General features: G+C 42.6%; 1 protein-coding gene across 2 annotated transcripts in view; it reads left to right on the top strand.

The window, feature by feature from the left end:
• The window catches only part of stag1a (stromal antigen 1a), a 39,097-nt gene that overhangs the window by 9,495 nt on the left and 2,992 nt on the right, over positions 1–26,610 (top strand). Inside the window, exons 2-28 of one of the 2 annotated variants that reach the window (XM_053435068.1) lie at positions 14,718–14,946; positions 15,426–15,546; positions 15,754–15,909; positions 16,135–16,231; positions 16,331–16,407; positions 17,614–17,818; positions 18,110–18,261; positions 18,556–18,629; positions 18,811–18,934; positions 19,041–19,139; positions 19,284–19,363; positions 19,582–19,689; positions 19,836–19,950; positions 20,073–20,190; positions 20,375–20,478; positions 20,995–21,087; positions 21,428–21,721; positions 22,200–22,270; positions 22,706–22,874; positions 23,727–23,819; positions 24,409–24,580; positions 24,688–24,827; positions 25,036–25,137; positions 25,236–25,384; positions 25,817–25,945; positions 26,065–26,267; positions 26,403–26,577. In XM_053435068.1, coding sequence (XP_053291043.1) covers positions 14,918–14,946; positions 15,426–15,546; positions 15,754–15,909; positions 16,135–16,231; positions 16,331–16,407; positions 17,614–17,818; positions 18,110–18,261; positions 18,556–18,629; positions 18,811–18,934; positions 19,041–19,139; positions 19,284–19,363; positions 19,582–19,689; positions 19,836–19,950; positions 20,073–20,190; positions 20,375–20,478; positions 20,995–21,087; positions 21,428–21,721; positions 22,200–22,270; positions 22,706–22,874; positions 23,727–23,819; positions 24,409–24,580; positions 24,688–24,827; positions 25,036–25,137; positions 25,236–25,384; positions 25,817–25,945; positions 26,065–26,267; positions 26,403–26,577 — 3,449 coding nt within the window. In that variant the 5' untranslated portion in view covers positions 14,718–14,917. Of the gene's footprint in view, positions 1–14,717; positions 14,947–15,425; positions 15,547–15,753; positions 15,910–16,134; positions 16,232–16,330; positions 16,408–16,805; positions 17,069–17,613; positions 17,819–18,109; positions 18,262–18,555; positions 18,630–18,810; positions 18,935–19,040; positions 19,140–19,283; positions 19,364–19,581; positions 19,690–19,835; positions 19,951–20,072; positions 20,191–20,374; positions 20,479–20,994; positions 21,088–21,427; positions 21,722–22,199; positions 22,271–22,705; positions 22,875–23,726; positions 23,820–24,408; positions 24,581–24,687; positions 24,828–25,035; positions 25,138–25,235; positions 25,385–25,816; positions 25,946–26,064; positions 26,268–26,402; positions 26,578–26,610 lie in introns of those variants that run through there. The other variant, XM_053435069.1, reaches the window with a different exon arrangement.

Here is a 26,610-nt window from a genome sequence, read left to right as displayed (position 1 = left end):
CCTTCACCGTGCTCCCTCCCTCTGCTCCTCTTATTAGAAGTGAATATGTGGCAGACTCAAGAATCTGGGCCAAGGTGAGAGAAGAAACACAGACAGATGAGAGAAGAACAAATTAGTCTTTTTCTCCTCCACTCACTCCCTCCCTCCCTCCCTCCCGAGCACGCTCCTGCTGCCCTTTCCCCCCCTCTGCTGCTGTCACACTTTCTCCCTCTCTCCCCGCTCTATCATTTACCCCTCGTTCCCACCTAAACACCCCCACCACCCCTCTCTTCTCCCCTCACTCTCGTCTCCATTTTACGTCAGCTGCAGCCAAGCAGGCAGCCATTGCAAAGAGAGGGGGGGAGCATTGCCTCCTCTCTGCTTTATCCTTTTCATAGCCTTGCCCTTTTCTTTTCAATTCTTATGATGTATTTATCCTGTATTCACAGAGGTAGTTCTGAGGAGATAGTGTCGAAAGAAATATATTTTTCAGCCGAGGTCTTATCAGATTGTCCACACATCATCCTTCCCCGGTTCTCCTCTCTGCTGGGATCAGGCTTTGTGTGCTGCCGAGAAAAAAGTGCACAGTGGCAATAACAGATGGCTGTGCATGTGTGCGTTTGAGTGTGTGTGTGTGTGCACAGGATACATTGCCGTGTCTGACTCCGACTTTTGTGTGTCAGATGGGTAATATCCCGTGTGACATAATCATAATCTGGTTAAACCAGGCGGCCACAGTTGGCCTTGAGGCTGTTCCACATTACAAGGCTAAGGCTCTTTGGTCTCAGTATGTATGGAAGTTGGCAGAATGATAAAGTGCAATTATTGTAGTTGAGGTTCAGTTTGTTGCGGTGGCCCATAGGACGGGATTGTGGTTCAAGTTCACAAGTCAGGCTCTGGTTGGTCTTCAATGTGTAGATTCTTGCTGGTTTTTGTAACTGTGAGTTTAAGCCCCTCCCAGCTTTGCAGAGTTTTTTTTTTTTGCATCTTTCATCGGATTGTTTCATTTTCACTGCTTCAAATTGAAATGTGACAATAGGTTGATCAGAGCACTTAAAAAGCCCAATAACAATAAGATATTTGCCTTGTTTTCTCATTAATGTTTTCAATAATTATTCCTAGTTGTAGTATAATATTACTATTAAAGATAAAATCTGTATTCGAAACAACATGCCATACTGACGCCTGCAAATGCATACGACATGATGCCATGTCAGCCACTTGTATTTAGTTATTTTTGTTATTTTAGTCTCACCAGTGCTAGTCGAGGTTAATGCCGTTTGTTTCTTTTTTTTTTATTATGGTCAAAATACATTGTGATTTATAAAACCAAAAGTCTCAGTAGTGGCAAAAGATAAAGATAGACTTTTAAAACTAAACCGCAGACTGACACAGTGTAATAGCTGAAGAGTTGGTGGAGGCCAAAACAGAGTTAAAATGACAGTATTTATATTCATAATATAGGGATTCTGTGATAATAAATCAATTTTTTCTATAGGGGTAGTTTTTGCAGTCCTAAAAAATCTAACTAAACTATTGTAGCAAAATTTTTACTTAGATAAATCGGGTGTTACAACCCCTGCCAATTAATTTAATATTGATAAAACTGTCTCGTAGCAAACAGTTAAGAGCTAGAAATGCTTCTTATACAGGAGGATTCTTTTCCACACCTTTGTCACAGCAGGTAAAACATGTGGAACTAATGACATTAACACGACAGCTCAGTTGTATCCAAGTGTCCCAGTGAGTCATGCCTGTGAAGGTGAGCTCGTAAGCACAATACCAGGAATCCAGGATATTATTTACACAAGCAATTTTTCCACTGGGACACGTTGATGTCACTCTTCAGTCGGAATTCAGCGGTATCATGAGATCAGATCCAAAGGGTTTCAGAGAAATGCAGCTCTGCACATGTTTGTGGAGCTTTTAAGTGGTCACACACCTCATGAGAGCTCAGACACTTGAAAATAATGTAAGTAATGACACAGTTCCCGCCTCAGGCTTCCAACGTCTGCTCATAAACAGATTCTGTGTTTTCATTTTTGCTTGCGTTAGGAGGAGAAGCAGTCGAGGCCACAGGATCATTGCAGGAGCAGAAAGTACTGTTTTTATGTCAACTGAGCTAAACAACTTTTAGTAATGCGGCTGAGGTCGGGATTGTGGTGATTAATGAAGTGTGCATAATAGAATGTAAAGGAATATAGACGATTAACCCATGGCAGAAAAAACACTACATCCCTGAACTTGCTTTGAGTCAGTTTGAACTACTCCTTTTTGAATTGTGCAGAACTGCAGGACATGCATTTCAATTATTTTGTGTCTCGGGTTGCAAAGGCATTGATGTCACTTTATTGCCATTTTCATTGGAGCTGGCAGGTGCTAGATTGAATACATTATCAGACCAAGTGGGAGCTCTACCTCCTCGGCCTTTCTGCACTTTCCAAGAGAGAGTGTCACGTATAACCCTATTTATAACCCCTAAATCATATCATACACTTTGCGGTAGACCGCCAAACTGCAGTAGCACGTTGCTTAATTACTGCCTGAGGAAAGATGCATATACAGCTCTAGCATATGCTTGACTTTCTTACCCCTCACAAAACAATGATATATGGTTGGTGTTTCTTGGGGTTCAGGTAGATAGCGATTACACAAATTGTTCACGGGCTCCATCCGCTGTTTAATGGTTTTATGAACCTAACACTTGTGTATTTATGGTAGTACCCACGTTCAACTGTTGAAAAACCTCTTGTCCGATGCTGCATTTATAAAGTGAAAGTATCTGCACCATACAGCAGCAGATTGACATCAGAGTAGCAGGTATTTATCACATGACAAGACGAGAGTTGATTGCCAAGCAGAAGGTTTTGGTGTCAGAGGACGGTAAAAACCTAACGGATGTTTTGACGGTTCACCGACTGACCAACAGAAGGGTCAATGGTTTTCTGCACAGACATCTTTTATGTTATTAGGAGAAAAAGCTTTAAAATCATAATGAAACTGTGTCGGGACAAATAAGACTCTTGCAGACCCCCTCAGTCTAATTGGGCTAATTATTGAAAAACTCAGAACACACCTTCAAGTAATCTGTAACGTTTCATTCAAAGAGACCAGTGGAAATCAGCTGCATTTTACTACCTAACTTTAACACCCTGTGTGTGTCTCTGGTTTTCCTCTGAGTGTCAAAGCCTCTAAAACCACATCTGAAAGATACTCTTACTTTTCCCTCTGCGTTTGTCCCGCTTTATGATTTCCTTCCCTCTGCTTCATTTCTGATGTATTTTGCAGATTTGAACTGAGTCTGTTTCAATCAGATACCAGCGTGTAGTGTGAGCGCTGTTCCATCTGATGCAGCAGGACTCCCGGCTGAAGTGTTTTCTGCACAGATGTTGCAAGTGCTCAGTTTAACAAGGCAGAAAAGGTCCGAGATGACTGAAATATTTAAAGTTGACATGTTTTACTAATCATAGGATTGGCTGGACCTCACTGCCACTGCAGCTCAAGAATGTTAAAACCCAGCAGCTTGTTCAGAGTTGAGCTGTTGACTGGATGTTGGCCCCTCGCCAGAGTGTTTGAGAGAACAGCAACATCCTCTGATTTATTTTCTCCAGTGGTTTGTGATCACTGGCAGTGCTACTGTTGTATTTGATTGTAGAAGTAAATCATATGTAAGTTAGAACCAATCACCACAATCCCAATCCCTTCCTGTAAGTGCTTCTCTCTTAATTATATTTGTGTATAATGTACTTACAGCTTCTCACTTAGTCTTACGGTCATAATCGTTATGACTTTAATGAAACTCATATTTTTGCTCTTGCCGTGTACGGCATACTAAGAGATGTTAAGGAATTTATGATGATAATAAACAAAGATTTTTCTTAGCAGAAAGTTGGCCATTATAAAAACAGTAACAATAAAAGTATAATTATTATTGGTGTTGATTAATCTGATCATTTTTTTCTCGGCTGATCTGGAGAACCAAACATATCTGAGGTGACATCTAAAATCCAGAGACCGGTGTGTTCTGCCTTGATCACAGCCTGTGTGTCTTACTTTCAGCTTCTGAGATGAACTTTATTACACTTGTACTGTAGACGCCTGCAGGGCTGCATGGAATCTAACCAGGTGTTACACACAATTACTCATATCCTGTTAAATATTCTGTCAGCTCTCCCTTCTGTCATTTGTAGGAAATGACTAATTCCATGCTGACATATATCATCAATCTTTTTTATTTTAAAGCACCTTTTTTTGCAGACTTTAGTTAAGAACTGTTTTCCCATAAAACGCAGCAACAATCATTACATATTTACTCCCTCGTGGAGGCAAAGCTCAGTCTCAGGTATCTGTTGAGTCGGTGCATTCAGGATATTCTTGTCAGTTCGACCTGCCGTCTGGAGGATTGACCTCCTCATTCTCCAGTCATGGGATGATCCCTCAAGTCAGCAGGTGCACCAAATTTGAAGTCTTATCATTTTAAATTCATCTTGCTGAACTGGTCCACTGCCTTCAGGCGTCCTGTGTTCAACTCTGACACCTGAGCAGTACTATTCGAGAACAAACCACAGATTAGTGTAGAGAAGAGACACCTTTCTCTGCCTCTTCCTCCTTTACTTAAACAAGGTGAAGTGGTAAAAGTAAACTCTTGTCGTCAGTCTAGGAACACTTAGCTAAAACTCCTCCCTTGAAGGTTATAAATAGAGTTTTTGTTAAAACTCTGATTAAACGTATTGATCACTCAGCTTTATTTTTACTTAAGTCACATCCATATTATTAAGACTTCATTTTAAAATATTGTTAGTTAAAAACTAAACCAATTTGTCCAAACAAGCATTTCACTTCTGAATCGGTCACATCAGTAATTCACTGTGAATGTGTGTGTTACTTTGAAAAGAGGAAGTAATAAGTATGAAGAACAAAGAGAGAGAAAAAAGGAAGAGCCTAGATTTCTTTTCTTTGAATGATGACATGGTGGAACTGCTACCGACAGTAAGTGTTGACAGCAGTTCACCACTGGTAGTCAAGTCATGACTGATAAGAGCCAGTCACGATCCCAGTGTGGGTGGCTGCGTCATCGTTAACAGTTTTTGCTTCTGTTAAAACGACAACGCAGCCCCAGAGATTCCCAACTCAAATGAGGCCAGCAGCTTTTTCTCAACTTCTCTGTTTTAGGGAGCTCGAAAAGCCATAAACATAACACAAGTGATGAATGTTTATTCCAAGGCGTAGTAGTGTGGATGTCTTCTGAGTCTACTTATTAAATTGACAACTGAATGTACGTTAATGAGGAGACCACGATCTGTTCGGGGAAGAGAGGAAAGAAGCAGCATGGTTCATGCTCACGGATAACGACTGCGCCTGATGGAGTCAGATTCCTTACAAGCTAAAAACTAAATTTTATATATATATATATTTGAAGTCTTGTCATTTTAAATTCATCTTGCTGAACTGGTCCACTGCCTTCAGGAGTCCTGTGTTCAACTCTGACACCTGAGCAGTACTATTCGAGAACAGACCACAGATTGGTGTAAAGAAGAGACACCTTTCTCTGCCTCTTCCTCCTTTACTTAAACAAGGTGAAGTGGTAAAAGTAAACATATATATATATATATGTATATTTAATAATTTTTTTATATAATAATAAAGGAGGTAAACAGCAGATTAAGCAGCAAATTAGCTTTATTTGACATCTGTTGCTAAGGAAACTAGCCTTGTAAAGACCGGTGTCCTCCAGGAGTTAACATCTGTTTGTGCAGACAGCACCTTTTAATCCGTTTCTGAATAACTGACCTTCCTCTCATTAACATACAGACCAGTTGTGAATGCAGCGACACAGATCATGGAAAAAAAAAACAGGTTGTGAGAAGTTAAGCCACTTCAGCCTGAACTCGATGTAACATCAGCTCAGCAAGTCGAAGGCTGTAGCCTGCAGAAACTAAGTTAAGCAGCTTTAGCTTGTGCCAGTGAGTTGGAGCGCTGCAGTGGATCATTTGCTGAGCCTGTGGCTGCAGTTTAAAGACAGAAGAATATATCTGTAGTTTGTGCCAGACGCCTCTACCATGCACTGCCTTATTGCCTTGTTTTAATTATGGACTTGTCAAAAGCTCATTAGGAGAGAGGGTTTTTTCCCATTGAGTGGCTTTGCCAAACTTTTTATTTACTTCATAGCCAGCAATATAATTTTAATACTGAATATTAGTCTAGAGCTACACGTAGAGTCTGCCTATGTAGCTTATTAATGTCGGGGTGAGTATACCCTCTCATTTTTACAGTTCGGGAGAAATGCTTCTTAGCTGAACAGAAAATGTTTCATACTAAATTAAAAGTTTGCAGCTGGAAATAGTCTGCACTCATTCTCCCAGCCTCCTTCGAAGTCTCATGAAGTTACTTCTGTAGAACTAAATTGTTCTTAAAAGGCTCAACTGGGAATCATCTTCACGTAATTATTAGTTATAATTTTGGCTCTAAAAGCCATTGCGCATATTCCTGGAGGAAGATTGGAGAGCACTCGCATCTTACCTTGCTTCCCTCAAGCTTTGGGAAGCTCTAAGAATTTTTTTTTAATTTAATCAAACATTCTTGATGAACAAGCAGAGATTTAGTGATAACATTTGTCCAAAGAGTGTGAAGCAAGTCAGCTGGACAGAAACAAAACATGGCACTTGAAGTTTTGAGAGTTCTCTTGACGTTCCTTGATGAGTTTCCATATTAAGATATATTAATTTATCTTAATATAATTTTTGTCCATATCTCCCAGACCTATTATCACCAGCAGCTCAGTTCGATGCTCAGCTTTGTGCCAGACACCTACCTACCTGCTAACTGGCTCCACAAACACTGGATAAACAGGCCAATTATGAACTGCAGCTCAATTAGCATCACAGGAAAGCTACTGACTTGCAAACAGCCGGTAACAGGTAGACAGAACGAGCCCTTAAACAGCTGTTTTATTCAACCTCCACACACCAGCAGGATCACAATGATTTATATTAATAATGCATAGTGGACTTTAGAACATTGGGCAGGCGTTCAGGTCTTAGAGGGATGTTTGTATTTCGAAGCTTACAAGTAATTTCCATGTTAATGAGCAATAAATAATGAGGATTTATTTTTTGTGTGTTGTTTAGATTTCATTCTTTCCGTTTTCTGTCTTTTTTTCTGCTTCCTTTTTTCTGTCCCAATACCACTTCACACATTTGCATATTCTACTCATACGTGGCCCCAGTGGGACGTGTTAAAACCCAGCGTTACCCACAAGCATCAGACCACTGACTCATATCATATAATATTGACTGCAGACACAAATAGCACAGAGATCTCTTCTGGACTCATTAAATGCAGCACTTAGGACATGTGCAGTTCATGGGTAACAACCCCTTTTTATATTCATTGCTTCTTTCCCACCTGGTGTTATTAGGTGTGCATCCCGTCTTTGTAGCCCTCAGTGGTGGAAACGGGGGCCGACTACACTCGAGTCTCTGGAGATTGAGGCCAATTATAGCAGATGCATTACAGGTTACAGTTGTAAGGAGAATCAGAGAATCGGCCAGCAGGGACCGCGACAGCAGGGAAGGTGTGTGTGAGCGAGAGAAAGAGAGAGAGACAGATTTAATATTTGCAGAGAAAAAGACTGAGCACAATGCAGGTGAAGGCACATGTCAACTTTTTTAATCAGCTGTTAAATCCTCTTTGTGTGGCTTTAAGCAAGTGAACAGAAAAAGTGTTGAAAACCAAGTGCAGCTCTGCATTAGACAGTTGCTTCAGATGTTAGTGCTGCAAATCCTCATTTACTGTGAACATTTCACTAATATCTGCCATGTGGAGATGTTTCTCTGCTGAAGAACTGGTGACGCAGAATCATTACCAGCAGCAGTGACACGCTCTCATCTCCCTGAGGAAGAGGAAGAGGAGGAGGAGGGATTTGATGGTCGTAACATGTAGTATCATTATGGGAGCATCTTTTATAGAGCCTTACATTGACCGGCCACTTATAAAGCAGCTCTGGTTCTAGAAGTAGGTTTCCCATTCGTTCTCTCAGTTATTGATGTTCTAGAAAGTCCTTATAAAAAGAGCTTTAAGGTCAGGACCAGGCCGACAAGAAGAATCATGAATATAAAACATTTGACTCAGGTTTTGGAAACAGGAAATGGCTAAAATACAAGACTGTGTACAGAATTATTTGAAAATGGAAGAAACTGGAAATCTCAGAAAACATTGAGGATCATCCCCTTTAACGACTTCAGCAACTTCTGCTTTTAATATAGTGTTTCATTATATTGTAATTTGGGTCATTAATGCATGCATATAGTTTCATACTGTGTGTAGTATAGTAACCTGGTGTAATGTTTCTATCACACCTGAGGGTTGTGTGTAGTGTAGTACTTTGTCACCATGCGAATAAAACGCTTTTCTTCAAACGCTGTTGATATCATACAGACTTGTCTCTTCTGCAGGAGCATATAACACTCTCACAATTTTGTTGTAACCTTTGGATATATATACAATATTCTGGCTGATAATCAGAATCTCTTTTCAGAAAATTAATGGGATTTTTAACTATGCTGTTGAGCTCCGTTTTTTTCCATTGAGTGGTTATGTAATTGACACATTTTCTAGAGGGAAATTTCTGTTTCTGCCTTGAGATGGGAGGAGTTTTGAAAAATGTCATATTTGTGAGAAATTGGAAAGAAAGAAGCTTAAAAAGATGATGATCTGTTATCCTTAACCCTGAGAATCTCTCTCATAGTAGTACAGTAAGAGGTGATCATGAAAGACATTAGCCTCGGTGAGAGGTGGTGATGGGAACTGGATTTATGATCTTCTATCAAGGTGTTTTGTCTGTGTCGCCACTCAAGCCTCTGGCATTGGAACTGATTTATTACTTTGCACACGATTGCATCCATTAAATGTTGCAGCACCACTGCATCACCTGGAAACGTCACATTATCATGTTGTGTATGCATTTATTAATTATTGCCAGTTCTGTTTATAGCACAGTGATGTAACCGGCTGATAGACTTTAGACTTTGGAACTTGTTTCACTCTCTGGAACACAAGTTATAAATGTGTATAAAAAGAGTCTTTCATCATGCAGTTACTGGTGAGCCTTGTAATCACATTTCTGTCTATAATGGTGAAGAGAACGTGCACTGTTAATGAAATAACATTTACTGAGCATTTTTTTATCAGTTTCCTTTGCCAGGGCTGAACATTAGAGTAATGATAATGAGTTTGAATACTTGTCAGAGGCCAAAACACTGCACAAAAGGATTTTACAACTCCAAAAGATTCTGTGTTTCACAGTTTTTCTGTTTGATACATAGATTGATTTAATTCTAATAAGGAATTTATAAATGACAAATAAGAGATGTTTTGATACCGATACCAGAATCCGTTACTACGGAAAATTACTGTTCGGGCATTAGCGAGTACGCAAATCAACGTACCTATTCGATATCGTGCCAAGTATATTAGTTTCACCCAAATAATATAGCAAATACCTTCTTATTGGTCGCTATACGACGGCAGTTGCGCTAGTGAGAAGAGTTTCCGAAGTTTAATGTTAGCACGAGCTAGCTGGAATGCCAGCAACTTGTCAATATTTCAGTTTTAAGTGGTTTGTTGCCAGTTAAAAAACAAAAAATCGCAAAGCATGTTGATCTAAGTAGGCAGCAGTGAGAAACTATACTTTATACCTTCATGCTTGAGTGTTTGGCTCGATTGGTGAGGTTACAACATCTTTTGTGAGGTCAGGATTTCAGGAAACACCATGAAGCTCATCTGGTGAACGTCTGTGAGGAGAATCCAGACGGATGGATTAGGGAGGATGATGCTGAATCTGAAAACTTTCCCCAGCCTCACAGGGGTCCTGTAAGAGTGTGCAAGTCAGATTTCATGATTGGATCTGTTACTGTACCCCCCCCCCCACACCTCGTAGTCCCGCCTGTCTCCACTCAGCCAATCAAATATGCCGTCACCGCCGGGCTTATGACCCACACCAGTTGCTATAGCAACATGGGCCTGCCTCCTAGAGAACATGTCATGCATGTTAAGTGGTTTTCAGATGCTCACTCGTTGTCTCTCGTCCGCTTTCGCTCTCTCTTAAGAAGACACACACACACACACACACACACACACACACACTGGGATGAAGTGATGTGGCAGACCACTGATAGTTAACATGAGGGCTTGTCTCAATTTCTCTGAGTAGTGACAGCACTCGTAACGACATGGCCTTGACTCTGGAGTGCCTGTCTCTTTAAATAGAGCGGCTACAGTTATATATTGAATGTCTTATAACTAAATACATTATTTTTACCACCTATAAAATAAAGTTTTGTGGTTGTACCTTGGATTAAATTTAAACCCAGGTCATGTATTTAAACAGCTCAGACAGCGATGTGTTGTCCTGTCTTTTAAATCGGTTCAGTTTCTTATTGTCGTACTCAAATATAAGTTTTCCTTCCCTGGTAATTATCTAAGATCGCTCCGCTGTACATGTCCAGCAGCGGTTATGACCTGTGTTTCCACCTTCAGCCCTGTCATGCCCTCGGCCTGAAATTTGATCTTGTGTTCCGTTTGTTAAAGCGTCTCGATTAGGTCACAAAGGTTAACAACCTGCACACAGCATCATGTGCTGCAAACGGAGAAGTTGGTACATGTTACATTTTATATGCCTACTTATTCATAATGTTCCCCATAAATCAGGCAGTTTCAGTTTGACAAGTTTTTCTGCATAATTGGCCTAATTAGATTTTTATTCTTACTAGGCTGTGATTCAGTTTTATACATTTTTGAATTATTAGATTTGATGCAAAGCCAGTTGAAGTTCCAATCATTTGGATTAGAGATGGAGTTCTCCTGTTGCTATTTGACATCTTGTCAGAAGAAACACATGTACAGAGTCTTGTGGAAAAATGTACAATGTCTGGGCTGATGTTTTGAAATAAAGTCTGGCAGCCACCAGACGGGGAACAGCCAAACACCAGAGTTAAACCCCTCAGTTGACTGAGTTTATATATGTTTTGTAAAGCACACACAGAGATCATCACATTTTCCTGATATTTGGAGATTCCGGCTTTATGTGAGAAAGCAAAATCAGTTGAACCAGACTTTTCTCTGAATGTTCCTGCCAGCTCCCAAAGTAAAATATCCAATTGAGCCAATGTGAGATTACAGCAGGGCGTTGCTGGTGACGTTACAGATGACAAACGGGACGAAAACAATTATCTTTGGATTTAGAAGTGATTCTCTTCACTAATAACAAGGTGTTTCAATTTAATTTGGGATCTCCACACCACTGTATCAGCTCCTCGCCAGCTGCAGTGGCTGCTTTTCTCCTCTGCAATAATGAAAATCGGTCCACTTGCATAAACTGAAGAGCTGATTTAGCACTTCCTGTTTGTAGTGGATCAGGAGTGAATCAGAAAACATGCAACTGTCAGCTGTGAGATTAGAGTAACATGGTCTCAGCTCAACTTCCTGGTTCTGGCATTTCCACTGTGAATCTCGGGCTTCTCTGATAGTAACTGCAATGACTTTGGGTCTTGGGCAGCTAGTTTAACAAAGCATGATATTTGCATTAGCATTTCCTCCTAAACCTGCATGAGCACACACGCTCAGCAGTTTACAGTGACGACACAGCTCAGCTCCCATGCACAACAGTGCTATCATTGCACTCTGCTGAAATTCAGACGAACACAGTTCATAAAACCAGTGTATCAAAGTGAGGCCAAACAAGAAAAGACAACATGTATAATTCATGGTCCTGCTGTTATAAAATTTATATTTATTTAATGGGGACAGTTTATTTTCATTCTTGCTGTTAAGAGTAAATGGAAGTGGAGTGAGGGAGGGGCGAGAGAGGTGCAAAGTAAATGCAGTTGGCAGCTTCTTTCCTCCAAAACTGAGGAAGAGTTCAGGAGAGTCGCTGCAAATTATTCATAGCGTCCTGTTGAAGCTGCTACTGTGTGTTGGTCTGTGTGCGTGCATGTGTGTTTGTTAGAGAGAGAGAGAGAGAGCCAGCGTGTTGAGAAAATGAGGGAAGTCAAAGTGTGTAGGGGATAAATTTAGTTGTGGGTCAGTAATAGGTCAGGCAAGCCACACACACACACACACGCACACACACACACACACACACTCTTTTCCTGTTCCTCTTCTGCGCGGTTCAAGGCTGAGAACTTCATCCCAATCCTTCAATGAATGGAATATAGATGCATGTCGGGGTTAAAATAAGTTGAGATATCACAATGTAGAAAGTCCAGAGGGATGATGGAGGTGGTGGTGGTGGAGGTGGTGGTGGTGGAAATGGCGTCTCCAGAAGTGGTTGACCATACTTTCAGCGTTCAATGGCCGCTGAGACTGGCACCAGCATCTTTGATCTTTGTCAACTACAAACTAAATTCACAGTCTTTCACTTCCCAACATCTCGTGTTTTCCTTGTGGTTTGTTTTTTGACACTATTTCTGTTCAGACCCTCGGGCATTTCCCACGTGGCCTCGTCTCCACATTGTTTACCTTCACTGTCTTTTTTTTTTTTTGGTCTGTTTGTTTATTTGTTCAGAACGCATCCCTGTGTCCCAGTTCAATTCCCTCTTTTTATAGTACTGTGTCTTTGCCCTGAGCTCAGTGGATAGACTCTGTAGTCAGGATATTAGTCGCCCCCCCCCCCCCCCCCCCCCTAGCTATGTACTTTACGAACTGCGAGAAAAAATAGTACTTCACAAAACCAAAAGTACTTCTTTTGGTTTACAGTCTTACAAAGTTTTTAAAAGTTACGTTTCTATTGTATTCTTTCATTTCATGTCTTTCAACATCTTAAATCTCAATAAGTGCTGCTTAACAGCTGGCACACACTCTTTATTTATATTTATGTACTCAAACATATAGTGCAATTATATAGCATTAAAACAATTAACCTTTTTCCATATCCCAGCATCTAAAATTGTTGTATATTAGATTTTTGACACTAGTTACACTTATATCAAAAGCAACTTACAATAAGTATCAATCGGGGGACTTCAGCATCTTGCCCAAGTACACTTCAGCATGGGCTGGGTTTGACCCACCAACCTTCTGGTTGGATGACACCTGCTCTAACCCCTCAGCCACAGCTGCACAGTTTCTGCTATTTAATCCAGTTTTTCCTATAACATCCCTGCTCCCATTGTATTTCTGACACCCACCTTATGCATGAAATTGCTTTGGGACGCACGTGAAGCAGTGGTCCACCTTTTTGCTGTTTTAAGCCTGGTCAGCATTTTATTTCTAAAACCATTCGTACAACATGTGCAGCTACGTCTGCAGAGTCCGACCTATCTGTGCTTTTGTAGGATTTTATGTCTGTGCATGGATATCAATTGCAGATACTGATCAGAGGCTTGGCTGCGTGCAGGCAGGTGAAGTCCCTTCTGTTTACACCTGTTCAGCCCATTCTGTGGACTCGGCTTTCTCTCTGTGGCGCTTCGGAAAAGGGCAACTTCTGATTCGATCTAATATCACTACAATAATCTAAATATCACACAGGATTACAAACGTTGAAAATGATCTCTGTGCTTGTAGTGACTGAAAAGCCTGAGTTCACATTTTCCCCGTCATGTCCTGTCATGTTTTCAAATGATGGGCTTGCTGTCTGAGAGCAGTGTGTGTATATACATGTGTGTGTGTATGAGAGAGAGCATTGTGTGTGTATGCCCCTGCTACTCCTCAGTACAAACACTGTTGAAGACAGTATTTAAATACACACTCTCTTAGCCTGCCCCCTACTGTTGCCCAGACCTACTTTCAAACACACACGAATACACTCACACACACTCTTGGGAAAATAAAGCCCTGAAACACTCGTGAAGTGAACAGAACTGGACTGGAACTGAACGGTGACTTTAATGAGTGTTAGTTAGATTTTTCTAATCCCACTCATCCCAGTTAAAACCCAATTAAGCACTTTGAAGATAGACTTTGGGCAGAGGACTTTGTGGATCATACTGCCTCTTGTGGTCAAGAGCGGCATTGCTCCACCTCTGCCCTGCTCTCATTAGCTCAATAAGTGTTATAATTATCTTTGCTGCCAGTTGTCTGTAAAATTAATTATCCACATTTTCAGCTCTGGCGACAAGGCATTGTGGGATTTTTATAAAATGTTTTTTTTTTTCATCATTCCTTGCACCTGGGATTTTTTTTCACTTTGTGTCATAATATGCCATATTTTTTAATCATGTTTATCTCTATCGTCAAATAAATACTTGTTCTCTTTTAAACCAGTGGGCAATTTGAGTTGCAGCACGTCTCAAAATTTGTATCTACTTGTCAAAAATTTAAATTGTACAATGGTCACAAGAAATCAAAATGTCTCAATTTTAAGTTTTGAGTAAAAGAGCATGAATTTGATTTTGCTTACGATACATTTCGCAATTTTTGTGTTTTTGACATAATTGGTCCACAACTCTCCAGTGAGCCAATCTTCAATATTATAGCTGTTGTAGTTCTCCAAGCGACCAGTTGGTGTCCTCCTCTCCCCACTTTGACCCCCATGGACTGATCCATCACAGTGAAAGATTGAGCCTCCTCTCTCTGCTTTTTGGGACATTTTACGATTGTGACACTGATATTAACACAAACTATAAAGTGTGTTTTAATGTGTAAAGCATGAGGAGCAATTATTTGCCTTTTTAAAATTGTGAAATCATCAGTTTAAATCTAATCTTCTTATGCTCTTTTCTTTTTGTGTGTCTTTCCCTCAGGAGCTGAAGAGAGTTAAGTGCCAGGACTCTGAGTGTCGTCCGTCCTGGAGTCTCTCCTCCCTGCCATTCCAGACCTTCCCCCCCCTCCCCCCCAACTGATCTGCCATCTCGCACGTCCATCTTTGGACTGGAAACGCACTCAGTCCTGAGTACGCACACAACCACAGTCACACACCTAACCACCTCCCCCCCCGGCCAGGATGATCACCTCGGAGCTCCCCGTCCTACAGTGAGTGAAACACATTGTCTCTTAATGGGCAAGCGTTGACTACAATTAGTCATTTTTCATTGGATAATCCCTGTGTCCGTTTCCTGTCACTGCCCATATGGTACTCATTTGATTAGTAATATCATCATATGTTAAACATTTATAATAATAATAAACAAGTATAGGTGTTGACTATGAATTAAAGTCCATGAGGTAATAGAAAGGCCTTAAGTTGTAGATTCATGGAGAATAAGTAGGAAAATCATAACTTCTCTGTGGCCTTTTATTGAATCTTTTCTTATAATCCACAACTTTGCTTTAGCTTTTGAATGATTCTCAGATGTGTAAGTGGTCGAGTATCAAAACAATACCTTTGGCACAATGTGTGCACATGTGTTTGAAGCTAATCATCGGTCAATTTGGAGATGATTATCTCATTTGTTCTGTTGATGAATAAAAGCTTTGATCACACATGAGTCGTTTGTGTTTTGCTCTTTCAGGGACTCGTCCAACGAGTCTGGGGCCACAGACACAGTCGGCTTGAGTATGAGCATGAGCGAGCTGGAGGATCCAGAGGTGAAAGGGAAGAAGAAAAGAGGGAGGCCTGGAAAACAAGCCGCGGTATGACTCTCTGCAGTGGAGTGTGTCTGTGTGTGTGTTCGGGAAAAAGTGTATATTGGAAAAAGCGAAGGAACAAGCTCTTACACACAGTTTGTAGAAGTCTGTACTCGTGTATAATGTGTTTGTTTGTGCATATAGGAATTTCATTGTGAACACAAATGTTTTTGTTTTTCAATCCTTAGTGTGTAATTTGCATTCCCCCAACAGACATCCAATAAGAAGCCTCGAAAGGCGCCAGCGGACAAGACAGTGGGACCAGCGCGAGGTCGAGGGAAAGCCAATGGTGTGGCTCAACATAATGGAGACAGCGGAGACCCCATTACTCTGTTTGAAGTGGTCAAACTGGGAAAGAGTGCCATGCAGGTGGGTGACCGTGGTCCTGTTTTTATTTTGTGAAAACGTTTTCCAACAAAACCTTTAAAATTCTCACTGTTGTGTGTCTGTTTTGTGCTCTGTGTGTGTGTGTGTGTGTGTGTGTGTGTGTGTGTGTGTGTGTGTGTGTGTGTGTGTGTGTGTGTGTGTGTGTGTGTGTGTGTGTGTGTGTGTGTGTGTGTGTGTGTGTGTGTGTGTGTGTGTGTGTGTGTGCAGTCTGTGGTGGACGAGTGGATTGAATCGTACAAACAGGACAGAGACCTGGCGCTGCTGGACCTCATCAATTTCTTCATCCAGTGCTCAGGGTGCAAAGGTACGACCACATCAACCTCTGTAACTACAACAGGACTTTTCTGTGAGCTCTTTGTGCACGAATAACAAATCTGAGTCTGACGTGTTGCTGTGTAACCAGGCACTGTGAGGATCGAGATGTTCAGGAACATGCAGAACGCTGAGATCATCCGCAAGATGACCGAGGAGTTTGACGAGGTAAACGTCGGCCTCGGCCACAGAGAATCAGAAACATTCAAGTTGAACTAATGTCAGGTTCTGGAGGAGGTGTGAGGGAAGGACCACCCACTCCGCTGACATCTCAGACCCACTACAGTCTCACAATCATTCAAACGTATTATTTCACTTCTCACTGCCCACCATCACAACATCAACACTCAGCCCCACGTAATGATATGAAATTATACTTTTCTTAAATAAAATAAAGTTAAGTATAAAGTAAAATCTCTCCTCACAGCAAACCTGCACAAGATTTATTGATTTTCCTGACTCCTGTGTAAGCTACCTTTCCCTCAGGCTCACACTGACACACACACACAAACACACACACATACACATCTGTTAACTCATACTAAGTAAACACATTATGAGTGACACACTTGTCTATTTGCATATAGAGCAAGGTAATTAGATCCTATTACAAGTCAGGACACATTTTAATATCAGGTCTGAGCCCACATACTAAACAGTGTCCACTGGTGATCAGATGTCTCAGGGTGGAAGTTAATAACAGGTCTGAACAGGGCCAGTGTGTTCTGCCCCCAGGTTCTGCTCACAGCAGGAATAGATCCTCTCCAGGCTTCTTCAAATGAGTTCAATACTCCTCGGACTATTTCAGACATGCAGCTAAAATCATTTGGTCAGTACGTCCAAAGTCAGAACAGAAAACATGTATAAAAAAAGTGATTCTGCACGTTTTTCACCAGCTTCAAACCACATAACACATTCCACGCATTATGATATTGTACAAAAGAAAAAGCACAAAGAATACCAAACAACTAGCAGCAGTTGGGGAGATGAAAGGGGCTCCAGTCTCCTTCATTGGGAACAAATGTGATCTCAAACCCAAACGGAAAATTGTAACAAGCAGCCACAATGAGCAACAGTGTCCATGTTACTGAAAACATTGTCCCTGCTGGTGAGCATCTGTGCCTCGGAGAGGATCTTCATTTCATGGTTTAATGGCAGCAAATTGTCAAACAGTCTGAAGACACAAATCTGATTTCATTCATTTGTAAACCAGAATCTGAGCCTTTTTAAAGTTTGGATTTCTTCATAGCAACTTTGACACTGAAGTAAACAATGGAAAAAACATGTTGTTTTGGCCCCAAACTCTTCAGCAGGATGAGGAACCAGATGAAGGAGGAAACAGTCTCCCTGACCCGTTCTGTTTTTCGTCAACAGGACAGTGGGGATTATCCTCTCACCATGCCCGGGCCTTTGTGGAAGAAGTTCCGCTACAACTTCTGCGAGTTTATCAGCGTTTTGATTCGTCAGTGTCAGTACAGCATCATCTACGACGAGTACATGATGGACACCGTGATCTCCCTCCTCACCGGGCTCTCCGACTCTCAAGTGCGAGCCTTCAGACACACCTCCACGTTAGCAGGTAACGACCCCGGTTCTTATCAATCAGCTCTCATCATCAACAACTAGACATTTATTTGTAGAGGCAGAGACCCGGGTTCGATTCCCCCACTCTCTCTCTATCCCACTTTCACAAGCTCACTCTGTCCTTTCCAGTGAAGGTGATAAAAAGCCCCAAAAATACATTTACTTCACAATTGTTAAAATGAAACCACTACATCTTATTATTATCGTATTGTGATTTCACCAAAACCTTATTTCCCATTTGTCCTCAAGTCTGACGAGTGTGTGTTTCTCTTTTTATCTAATGTAGCGATGAAGCTGATGACAGCACTGGTGAACGTGGCACTGAACCTCAGCATTCACCAAGACAACACGCAGAGACAGTACGAGGCGGAGAGGAACAAGATAGCCGGCAAACGAGCCAATGAGAAGCTGGAGCTGCTGCTACAGAAGAGGAAAGAGGTCGGAAAATGTTGGATGTGACTTTTCTTCAGATTTGATTATTTAACAAAGGGTGTTTTACAAGTGTGGTGAAGAACCTGCAGTATTCTTAAAGTAATCCTATTAGTTCTTCAGCAGCAAGTAACGTGTTGAAGTTGAAAGTTGTCATGTCTTCGGTGGAAAATGCTTAAATTCCCCAACAAAATGAAATGCTAAAATTGTTGTTTAACATTTTTTAGCCTGAATCCTGTAGCTCTGCTTTGTATCAAGAACTTTGTGCCAGATTTTCTGAAGCTGGTTTGTTTCCTCTTTCAGCTTCAGGAAAACCAAGATGAAATAGAAAACATGATGAACTCCATCTTCAAGGGAATCTTTGTGCACCGCTACAGGTTCGTTCATTATTGATGGCTGTGGTGATGCTCCACAGCCGCCTGCTGCTCTACACTGTGCCAGATATTCTCTTTGATCTTGTTGGCCCTGTATCTTATGGTGAATAAAATAAAAGCTAATAGTGAAACATGGCTGAATGTTTCTAATGACGCTGGTGGTTGCACTGTTCCTTCTTCCCAGGGATGCGATTGCAGAGATCAGAGCCATCTGTATTGAGGAGATTGGAGTGTGGATGAAGATGTACAGCGACGCTTTTCTTAATGATAGTTACCTGAAATATGTTGGTTGGACACTACACGATAGGGTGAGTCACACAACCACACAATCTACTACACAACACAAGGTCTCCTACCCCACCAGGGTCTGCTTCGGGTTGGACATGTTTTTAAATGTGTCTCTGGTATTTACAGCAAGGAGAAGTGCGTCTCAAGTGCCTGAAGGCTCTGCAGAACCTGTACACGAACCGAGAGCTGTTCCCCAAGCTAGAGCTTTTCACCAACCGCTTCAAGGTAACACCTGCCGCAAGGAAAATATGATTCATGATGCCTTTGAGAAATTTAACAGAAGGACTGAGTTGTTATTTGGTTTTAATCTTTTCTTATTAAGTCCATTATTCAGTTTCTTAGTCTGAACACTTGTGTCTGTTTTGACAGGACCGCATAGTTTCAATGACGCTGGATAAGGAGTATGATGTGGCTGTGGAGGCCATCCGACTGGTCACACTCATTCTGCAGTGAGTAACTCTTTTCACATGGATACACATGGAGCTCTGGAGTATTAACACTATTCTCTTATTGGTCCACGGTGCACATTTGGGCTTGATCTAATAAAGGAAGAGAGAAACTACATGTTTAGGGTCAACCGTCGATATTTTGACCATCAGACGGGTTCTGACCTTTTAATGATGCGCTGCCTCGGCTGTATGTAACTCGTATCGATCGCCTGTTTCAGGGGCAGTGAAGACGCCTTGTCCAATGAGGACTGTGAGAACGTGTACCACCTGGTCTACTCTGCCCACCGGCCTGTGGCTGTGGCTGCGGGAGAGTTCCTGCACAGGAAGTGAGTCCAACCGGACGTCTCCTTGTCCTTGAAATGTTGAGAGCTTTGCTTTGAGTTGAATCCATATTCATATATATTGAGGTTTCATGGTGTATCTCTCCTCTCTTTCCCATCTCGCTTTTTCAACCTCTCCCTCCCTCTGTCAGGTTGTTCAGTCGTCACGACCCACTGGCGGAAGAAGCGCTGGCGAAGCGCAGAGGGAGGAGCAGTCCCAACGGAAATCTCATCCGCATGCTGGTGCTCTTCTTTTTGGAGAGCGAGGTAACACTCACACTTTACTATCTACACGTGATCCAGATCGACTTGGCTCGAACCTTTCTCACAATTCCCACAAAAACGCAAATAAACACAATATGTGTGTGTCTTTCTGTGTGTGCGTGCAGCTCCATGAGCACGCAGCCTACCTCGTGGACTCGCTGTGGGAAAGCTCTCAGGAGCTGCTGAAAGACTGGGAGTGTATGACTGAACTTCTGATGGAGGAGCCGGTGCAGGGAGAGGAGTGTAAGACACACACACACACACACGCACACACAGACACACACACAGATCCTGAGATCTTGGCTTTGGGCTTCTTCTTCTAAGAGATGATGTAACACAATCTTGTTTCTTGAAACTCTGCCTGACCTCTCGCTGTTCTCTTTGCATCCCTCTCACACTCTCCCGCTTCTCTTCTGTCCGTCCTCAGTGTTGTCCGACCGACAGGAGAGTGCGCTGATAGAGCTCACCGTGTGCACCATCCGACAGGCAGCAGAGGCACACCCACCTGTTGGCAGGGGCACCGGCAAACGGGTAGGTCAACTGAACACACAACATACACCATAAACTGCAGTAATGTGTTTGTAGAATATGAGACACTAGGTGAATATAAACCTGCCAGCAGAAGCCTGGAGCAATACCGCACACTTCCTGTTCACATGTCTGAGTGCCAAACCGGTTTATAGCACAACCATATTATTACCACTGATCCAGGTGAAGCAGGGGCCCAGATGTGAACGTGTGAAGATGACATCCATGACTCTTTGCATGACTTTGACATCTGTTCGGACTTAAGCACAATCCAAGAAGATAAAACGACATCCTGTTTATTCATGGCGAGATGTCAAATTCCAAAAATACATAAAAGACTCCAGGACAATCTTCAAGCTTTATATCTGATAAAATATCACAAGGGGAAATTTCTTAAACATGAATAAACTAAATGGACATTTTCTATTCACACAATCAGTTTTATGTCCTTCTCTCATTCCCATTGTCTTACATCCCAGCAACATTTGACCTCAGCTGTTGTGTGTGTGTTTTGTCCAGGTGCTGACAGCAAAGGAGAGGAAGACCCAGATAGACGATAAGAACAAACTGACAGAGCACTTCATCATGGCTCTGCCCATGCTCTTGTCCAAGGTAAGACTTTCCCAATCTCCAGGCTGCAGCCGGCACGGGGCCAGAAGCAGGCTCTGATAGATGAGTGCGACTGATCTGTTTGTCGAAAAAAAGAATTGATCCAAGTATAACTTATGTAGTGTAATTGAATATCTGTCACTCTGGACAACTGTGTTGGCTTAATACTTAAAAAGCAATTGGCCATTTCACTAAGTGGGAAACAGAAACAAAGCTTGTGGTGTTGATTGATGAGTCTCTTCTTCTCTTTACTGCCTCTGCTCGGCCGCTTGTGACTATTTTTCCTCATGTCTTCTTTGTCTCTGTCCCCTTGCCCCCCCCCCCCCCCCCCCCCCTCCCACAGTATCAGGCGGACTCGGAGAAGGTAGCCAACCTGCTGCAGATCCCCATGTTCTTCGACCTGGACGTGTACAGCGCCGGGCGCATGGAGAAGCACCTGGACGCGCTGCTGAAGCAGATCCGTCTGGTGGTGGATAAGCACATCGAAGCCGACGTGCTGGAGGCCTGCAGTAAGACCTACAGCATCCTCTGCTCTGAAGACTACACCATCATGAACCGCGTGGACATCGCCCGCTCGCAGCTCATCGACGAGATGACCGACCGGTTTTCACACTCGGTGGAGGGGCTGCTGCAGGAGGTACGATGCTGTGGGAAAAGGGTTCGAGCCTTTTGACGACAAGAAGGTGGCATGCTGAGGAAATAAAAACACACAAGACACTTACATATAACCACAACATCCCAGGTTAGATTTCAACGAAGCCATACTCCTTTCTTCCCATTTGTCCATTTTCACAACTTTTTAATCTATAGAAGACAAAATACCCCAAAATACAATTATCATTTAAACAAGGTTTTAGTGGAACCTGCCCAGAACACCTCCAGTTCTCCACCTACTTTTTCTTTTAACATTCGATAACTACATGTGAAAGCTGTCAGGCCCAGAAATAGACATAAAAACACAAATTCAAAAATAACCGTTTACCTTTAGAAATGGGTAAAATCTAGAAAATGGAATTTAACAGGTTGTGTGGCTGTGTTTGTTTTGGAGTTGTTGTTTATTGCACTTCAGTGTTGGTCCAGTCTTTATGCACTAACTGGTGTTTGTGACACTGCAGGCTGAGGAGGCAGATGACGATGACATCTACAACGTGTTATCTACTCTAAAGAGACTCACGGCTTTTCACAAGTAAGACTCACATTACTTTTTACTTTCCGTTTGTTCAGGGATGAAATAGAAGATGATTTTAAATTTTGACCAAACATTGATTGTCTCTGTAAGTCTTTGTCTGTCCCAAAGTGGTGTCCCTCCTGAACTCAAAGATCTCCAGTTTACATCCAGATAAGATAAAGAAAAGCAGCAAATGTCCAAAGTTGTGAAGCTGAGACGACACAATGTTCTGGAAATTCTCCAAAACAATTTTTTTGTAACCTAGGTTCAGCTGTTCATCTCAAACGATAGTTCAATAAAATAAAAGATGATAAACATAAATCTATGTGTAGCACTTGAGCTGCATCCTGTCTGAAGGTGCTATGAATCTGAAAGCACTTGATATTCCACTAAATACGATCATTTAACTAACTCTGTGAACTCACACTGTTTTCCTCTTGTTTCCCGTCTCAGTGCCCATGACCTGACGCGGTGGGATTTATTCGGGAGCTGTTACCGGCTGCTGAAAGCGGGCATCGAGCAGGGCTCCATGCCAGAGCAGATCGCCGTCCAGGCCCTGCAGTGCTCCCACTACTCCATCCTGTGGCAGCTGGTCAAGATCACAGAGGGCGCCCCCAGCAAGGTGCGGTGACTCCCTCACTGACAGCGTTTACTCTCAGATCCCGGGTGTATCTTTGATCGGGGGCTCTGGGGTTAAGGCTGCCATGTCTGAACATCAGTGGCCCAGAGGGACTGAAGATTATCTGTATTTCTGCAGCTTAGGTGTAACAAATCCATCCCGCTATCAGATGATGATGCCTACACCTGATCCAGGGGCTTAGCTCCAGTCTATCTCATTCCACTGAAACCTAAACATCCAAGACCCATCAGGGTGTTTGCCCTTTTCTCACAGTGAGGAGTTTTAAGTCAGAAGCTCAAGCTCAAGATCAGGGGTTCAGCATTCTGACCTACAATCTGCACCCAGTGTGATTATATTATCATCGACATAACTAATATCATCTTAATTGATCTATAAATGCTATACGTTCCTATAAATGCTGGGCTTTATGTACGTATTTGTATAAACCAGCTCATGACTTGTTTATATTATATAACAAATATTCTTATTTGAGAAGCTTAGACCTGTGAATCTGTTTTGCTTTGGAAAGTGACTTGTCTGTTATCAGACAGACTTTAGCACAGATTCATGTTTAGTCACATGTGATGACATCCTTTGTAATGAAATCAATTAGTCCACTTTCTGGTAATCACATCAATACCATAGTAGCATTTGTAGGATATTGACGATTAATATTTCAACTATGCAGATTGATTTGAAATACAATCCTCTGTCCTTACAGAGTGAGCAGAATAAAATAAGAAACAAAACACATCATAGATGATGAATGAGTCTCAAATGTCTCGCAAGAGTATTGATTGTTATGCTTCAATAAAGGTAGTAGATGGTGTAATGTGTGTGTCTGTGTGTGTGCAGGATGACCTGTTGGCTCTCAGGAGAGTGGTGAAGTCTTTTCTGGCGGTGTGCCAGCAGTGCCTGTCCAACGTCAACACGCCAGTCAAAGAACAGGTAACAACACACAGCTGATGTGACCTGCTCCCACCTTCACTGGCAAATACATTCGGTTGATTGTGTCAAAATTACCTTACATTATATTTAGCTGACGCTTTTATCCAATTAATGCATTCAGCATCTTGCCCAAGGACACTTCGGCATGGGCTAGGATTCGAGCCGCCAACCTTCTGGTTGGAGGACAGCTGCTCTAGCCCCTCAGCCGCAGCCGACCTATTATTGCCCATGTTTCAATAAAAAGTAGAAACTGTTTGATTTACTTCCTGAGCCACAGCTGCTGACATTTGTTGTTTAGAAGAGTAAGCTTCGGCTAAAGGGGGATTATGGACTTTTTGATTTGGGTTTATTTAAAAGTGGCCATTTTCAATAATTAGCAGAAGAAAAAAAGAACAGAAAACAGACCTATCAGCACACTTTTGTTTGTTTTATCAGCCTCCAAGAAATGGACGAAAACATCATGATGGAAACATTTGCCAATAAACAATCAGCGCAGTCTTTCACTTTCAACACCAGCTTACTCCTCAAAACACACAAGTCATCTGTGCACCGTGCAGAGTTGAAAAGTTAAACCTTCTGTCTCCTTCAGGCGTTCATGCTGCTCTGTGACCTGCTGATGATCTTCAGTCACCAGCTGGTTTCCGGTGGCAGGGAGGGCCTCCAGCCTCTGGTCTTCAACCCGGACGGCGCTCTGCAGAGCGAGCTCCTCAACTTCGTCCTGGACCACGTCTTCATCGACCAGGATGACGAGAGCCAGATGGGTGAGACAGAGGGACAGAGAATCCACTTTTGTTTTGCAAGTGGGAGAAATGTCTCTGTTTATTAAATTGAATCTGACTCTTCTACACCTCTGCCCATGCACCTGCAGAGGGAGACGAGGAGGATGAAGCCAACAAGATTGAGGCTCTTCACAAGAGGAGAAATCTGCTCGCAGCTTTCTGCAAACTCATCATCTACGACATCGTGGACATGCCCGCTGCTGCCGACATCTTCAAGCACTACATGAAGGTGTGTGACAAAAACACTGCTCTGTCAGCGGCTAATGGGGTTCAAGAGGATTAAAAAAGATCTCTTATGTTATGAGAAGTGTGTAAATCTTGTAGTATCACTTTGAAACTGCGGTCGGATCAGTTGGACGGTGGCAGGCTGCCACAGTCGAGGTCATTAATGAAATCGAATGCTCTGAACCGTGTCTTGTTTTCTTTCTCCGCCTCAGTATTATAATGATTACGGAGACATCATCAAGGAGACTCTCAGTAAAACCAGACAGACGGACAAGATTCTCTGTGCCAAGACACTCATCCTCAGTCTGCAGCAGGTGAGAGAGCAACACACGCCGCATACCACGAGCCTTCTACACGTGCACGTCCACAAACACCCACCGTCCATGTGCGATCCCGTGTGTGTCTGTTTCAGTTGTTCAACGAGCTGCTGCAGGATCAGGGTCCCAACCTGGACCGGACGTCGTCCCACGTGAGCGGCATCAAGGAGCTGGCCCGTCGCTTCGCCCTCACCTTCGGCCTGGACCAGATCAAGACCAGGGAGGCTGTGGCCACGCTGCACAAGTAAGAACCATGACCCTCTGGTCTCTTAGTGAGACCGAGCTAACAGCTGGAGTGAGGATAGCAAGGAGGTTAAAGACACCGACTTATCTCAGGTCAAATTTAATGTCTTGTATTATTTAGTAGCAGTTGATTTTAACTTAACTTAGTTCTTAACCTTTAAAAGGGTCCAGAAAGACTTTCACTAACAATAACCACATTGATTCAAGATTGAACAAAGATGTGAATGCATCTGTAAATCTTCTGCATACCTGCATTGCACAGACAGGACGTGAAACACCATAAATGTAAATTACAATAAATGAGGTTAGCAATGTAAATTTTGGTGTTTATTATACTCGAGTTTGATGTGTTTCTGTTTTATAATTTCCTTCTTCTCACTGTCATATCTCTCTCTCTCTGTCTCTGTCGCTCGCTCTCTTCTTTGTGTATCAGGGATGGAATAGAGTTTGCATTTAAGTACCAGAATCCTCGAGGATCAGAGTTCCCTCCCCTCAACTTGGCCTTCCTGGAAGTCCTGAGCGAATTCTCTTCGAAACTAATACGGCAAGACAAAAAGACGGTGTAAGTGCCCAGTCGTGTAATCCCACTGTATTGTTCACATTGATCTACTCCTCTCTTGGCATTGAAAGATGTTTATGAAAGAATGGAACAAGTATTTTCGATGCTCGGTGCCTCCGCAGCCACAACTATCTGGAGAAGTTCATGTCGGAGTCCATGTCGGAGCGTCGGGAGGACGTGTGGCTGCCGCTGATCTCCTACAGGAACAGCCTGCTGACGGGAGGAGATGAGGACCACATGTCCGTCACCTCAGGCTCCAGCAGCAAGACCGGCTCAGTCCGCAGCAAGAAGGGACGGCTGCCAGTCCACAAGAAACGAATCGAGGGTGAGCGGACAGTGCAGAGATAACAGAGACCCAGTGCAGAGGGTTACTGGTTTCATTTAGCTCCAGTACTGAGAGAAGAGACGTGCACATGGTCCCCTGACGTCATGTTGCTGAAAATGTGAATCTTCTCTGTAGGTCCAGAGGAGAGCAGTGTGGAGGGCTCGTGGCTGTTGCGTAATGACACTCTACAGACACCGGGGGCGCTGCAGACTCCTCAGCTCACCTCAACAGTCCTCAGAGAGAACAGACCGGCAGAGCACATGCCAGACCCGGACTCAGAACCTGGATCAGAGAACGACTTCGTACACAAGTGAGTTCATTGACATCCTCACTGTTCATATAC

Source organism: Pleuronectes platessa, chromosome 11 (genome assembly GCF_947347685.1).
Source record: "Pleuronectes platessa chromosome 11, fPlePla1.1, whole genome shotgun sequence".
NCBI classification, from domain to species: Eukaryota; Metazoa; Chordata; class Actinopteri; order Pleuronectiformes; family Pleuronectidae; genus Pleuronectes; species Pleuronectes platessa.
Note: the sequence above shows the minus strand (reverse complement) of the source record. Positions and strands in the feature narration are given on the sequence as shown.